The 812-nt window shown below is 48.2% G+C and overlaps 1 pseudogene across 1 annotated transcript; it reads right to left on the reverse strand.

The window, feature by feature from the left end:
* Positions 1 to 136: 136 nt before the first annotated feature.
* TEOVI_000070800:pseudogene lies at positions 137 to 565 on the reverse strand (annotated as a pseudogene). The gene is given in 3 exon segments: positions 137 to 211; positions 214 to 453; positions 455 to 565. Coding segments are annotated over 3 exon segments (426 nt in total).
* Between the last annotated feature and the right edge of the window lie 247 nt (positions 566 to 812).

Genomic DNA, 812 nt, shown 5'->3' on the forward strand with positions numbered 1-812 from the left:
GCTGTTGCATTTGCATCTCCACAAGCTACCAACTGCTAAGTTGCTTGTTGCTTGCTCTCCGCCGCTGCGGCTGCCGCTTGATGCAATTTGATCAGCCAAGGTATGGCTGGTCCGGGGTATATGAAATGTTCGTTTTTTACTGCAGACACCGCCCATTGTCAGCGTCCTTGTTTCCTGTGCATCCACCCCAGGGGCTGCCGCTGGCGTGCACAGGTCTAGTATATGCTTTTGTTGATCGTTGCCGCTTTTTTTGCGGTTTATCAACTGCCTGAAGTTGGTCCAGGCTATTTGAACTTCTAGTGGATTGAGTTTGCCTGGGCTTCCAAATTCTTGGCATTTGCTTAGCAGTTTGTCTGCCTCAGTGTTTTTGTTTAAGTCTGTGCTACAGTCGCCACCCGTTATCACAGTTCGCAGACCATTTCCACCAGTGTTTTTGTTGTTTGCGTGTAGGTTATTTTCCAGCGCACAGGCAAAGCAAGTCAGTGATAATTGAGTTGACTGTTTTTTTCTGTCGACAGGCGCTAATATCTGAGCACGCCACCGCCCCGGTGCCGTGCCCCAACATTTTTGCTTTTATTTCCTTTTTTCCCGTTCCGTATAGTGCGTCCGCTGCTAATGTGGCGGCTTCCTGAGTTGATGCCTTAATGAGGCTATTTCCTCTCTTGAATGCTGCAAATGCTCGCTCGGCCACTTGCCTAATGTGCTCTGCTGTTTTAGGTGAGTGCTTGCCTGCTTTCCATTTATCTATTGTTTCTTTGGACTTTTGTAACTCATGTTTTGCTGCCTTGTGGGAATACCAGTGTGCTTGCTTG

Source organism: Trypanosoma equiperdum, assembly GCF_001457755.1.
Source record: "Trypanosoma equiperdum strain OVI genome assembly, contig: ctg_218, whole genome shotgun sequence".
Taxonomy (NCBI): Eukaryota; Euglenozoa; class Kinetoplastea; order Trypanosomatida; family Trypanosomatidae; genus Trypanosoma; species Trypanosoma equiperdum.